We start from the raw sequence: 2,163 nt of genomic DNA, 5'->3' as shown, positions 1-2,163 counted from the left end.
TGGTCATGCAACGAAATTTAATAATAATCTTCGGTCATTCACCGCCCCGGATACTAGGCATGCATGCAATGCAACAAAGCCTACACGAATGTGTCCGTTTTCTTCACACATCTCAACTCGAATGACTTCTTATGATTACATCACCCACGCATATTTTACGTAACGCTCTTAATTACTACCACCTTTCAGTTAGCATAAGAAACTTTGCTCTATAACAAGCCCATGGTAGAAGATTTAAAGATTTCACGAGTAAAGTCTATAGGGAGAGGACAAGAGAGAAAATGGGTAAGAACGATACCAGAGTCGTTATGAGATTTGCAGTTCTTACAATGGTTCTAACCGCTGCAATAACGGTGAAAGAAGTTACAAGCCTTACCCTTTGTAAAATCGACACAGACGATATGCAGAAATGTCGTCCAGCCGTCACTGGAAACAACCCGCCGCCTCCAGTCAACGAGTGCTGCGTAGTGGTCAAATCCGCTGATCTTGCATGCTTTTGCAGATACAAGTTTTATCTCCCAATTTTAGGAATTGACCCATCTAAAGTCGCGGCTCTTGTAGCCAAATGTGGCGTTGCAACAATCCCTCGTAATTGCCGTGGTATAAACACATATATTTAATTGTATGGTTTCATATGGTTAGTGAATTATTAAGATCTCGAAAATAAAGTGTTTTTACGTTTTGTCTTTGCGCAGCTTGAAGAACGAGATTGAGACAATGAGACAGGTCTCTATGGTGCTGTCAAAGAATTGACTGGATCTTGTCCTGCATCTGAATTTGTTATGTTTTTTTAGTATTCTGATCCAAATAAATCACAAATTTGTGATGATTTTTCGATATACCTTGTGTATATAGAAAAACCATGTGCAATATATTAATGAAAATGATAAATCAGTACTTTTCTTTTCTTGACTATCCACTCATCACGGCTTTTCCTGAGGAGATCCCAAACGTAAAAACTGTTTAGTTCTTTTCATGAATCATAGGAAACTGAAGTTAGGCAACTTTCCCTGTTTCTAGTGTTGTGACTTCTGACTTGAAACTTTAGAGCATGCGCATTGAGGTATCATGCGAGGTTCACGGGCTCGAGTACATAGGCCCAATTGATTAAAATGTAATAAATAATGGGTTTGTTTCGCCGAACCGGGCCTTACGGTTGAACTCGTAAGGGGCGGGTTCAAGCCACGCGTCCTCCTCTCAGTGGCTTATCATTTCCGCGTTGGCGAGAGAGAAAGAAGGGTCTCGGCGTCTATTGATTCATTTCTCTCATCTCCGTAAAAGCTAGGGTTTTATTCTCTCTGAGGCAATTCTCTGTGCGACCTCCATCTCCGGCGGTATTCTCCAGCAAATCCACTCCGGTTTCTCTTCTCCACCTCTTAGGTGAGTATTGAGTTGATCGACGGTAGAATTCTCCACCTCCTCTCCATCTTTTTGTGTTACGGTTTTAAATCGATTTGGGGATTTTTTGTTTGAGGGTTTCAAATCGATTTGGGGCTTTTAGTTTTACGGTTTTAAATTGATTTGGGGGTTTTATCTTTTACGGTTCTAACAGATTTGGGGATTTTTGTTTTAGGGTTTTAAATCGATTTGGGGCTTTTTTGATTTAGGGATTTAAATCGTTTTGGGAGTTTGATTGATGGTTCCGTAACTCATATTTTTCCTTTATTATCATCTAATACTTGTATTATTCGCAGATGGATCCGGCAGAGGAGAGAAGGAATTCAAAGAGCCAGAAGGACCACATAAACATGCAATCATACGTGAGCGATTCAGAGTACGGGATTCCTAGTAGGTGTCCATGTGGTGGGAGAATCATTGATGAGGTTCGCCGGAAGGACGACTACGACACTCTTCCGGGGAAACGGTTCTTCACCTGCAAGAACTACGAAGTAAGTGTTCCGTTACACAGTTTACTTATGGGTTTATCATTTGAATACTGTGTGATGATTTGATTATGTTGTAACCAAGGCTGACGGGTTACATTATCGTCAGCCTTGGGTGATAGGTGTGCAGGAGGAGATTGAAAGGTTGACTAAGCGGGTGGAGGAGGCTGAAGAAGTGATGTTGGGGGCGTCGAATCTCGGTAGACAGCTCGATAGACTGGAGGTTTGTTTATAAAAAAATTTTCTGTTATTTACTCGTTTGTTTCTTGCTTGACTAATA

General features: G+C 41.0%; 1 protein-coding gene across 1 annotated transcript; it reads left to right on the top strand.

The window, feature by feature from the left end:
- Positions 1–241: 241 nt before the first annotated feature.
- On the top strand, positions 242–895 carry LOC106334065 (putative lipid-transfer protein DIR1). Its single transcript, XM_013772420.1, has 2 exons — positions 242–600; positions 696–895. The coding sequence occupies exons 1-2, from the start codon at positions 282–284 to the stop codon at positions 698–700; spliced, it is 324 nt and encodes a 107-aa protein (XP_013627874.1). The 5' UTR covers positions 242–281; the 3' UTR covers positions 701–895.
- The last annotated feature ends 1,268 nt before the right edge of the window (positions 896–2,163 follow it).

This window comes from Brassica oleracea, chromosome C3 (assembly GCF_000695525.1).
Source record: "Brassica oleracea var. oleracea cultivar TO1000 chromosome C3, BOL, whole genome shotgun sequence".
Lineage (NCBI taxonomy): Eukaryota > Viridiplantae > Streptophyta > Magnoliopsida > Brassicales > Brassicaceae > Brassica > Brassica oleracea.
Note: the sequence above shows the minus strand (reverse complement) of the source record. Positions and strands in the feature narration are given on the sequence as shown.

What these genes read in the sequence shown, in the direction of transcription:
- LOC106334065 (XM_013772420.1), top strand. Translation starts at nt 282, where the DNA reads ATGGGTAAGAACGATACCAGAGTCGTTATGAGATTTGCAGTTCTTACA.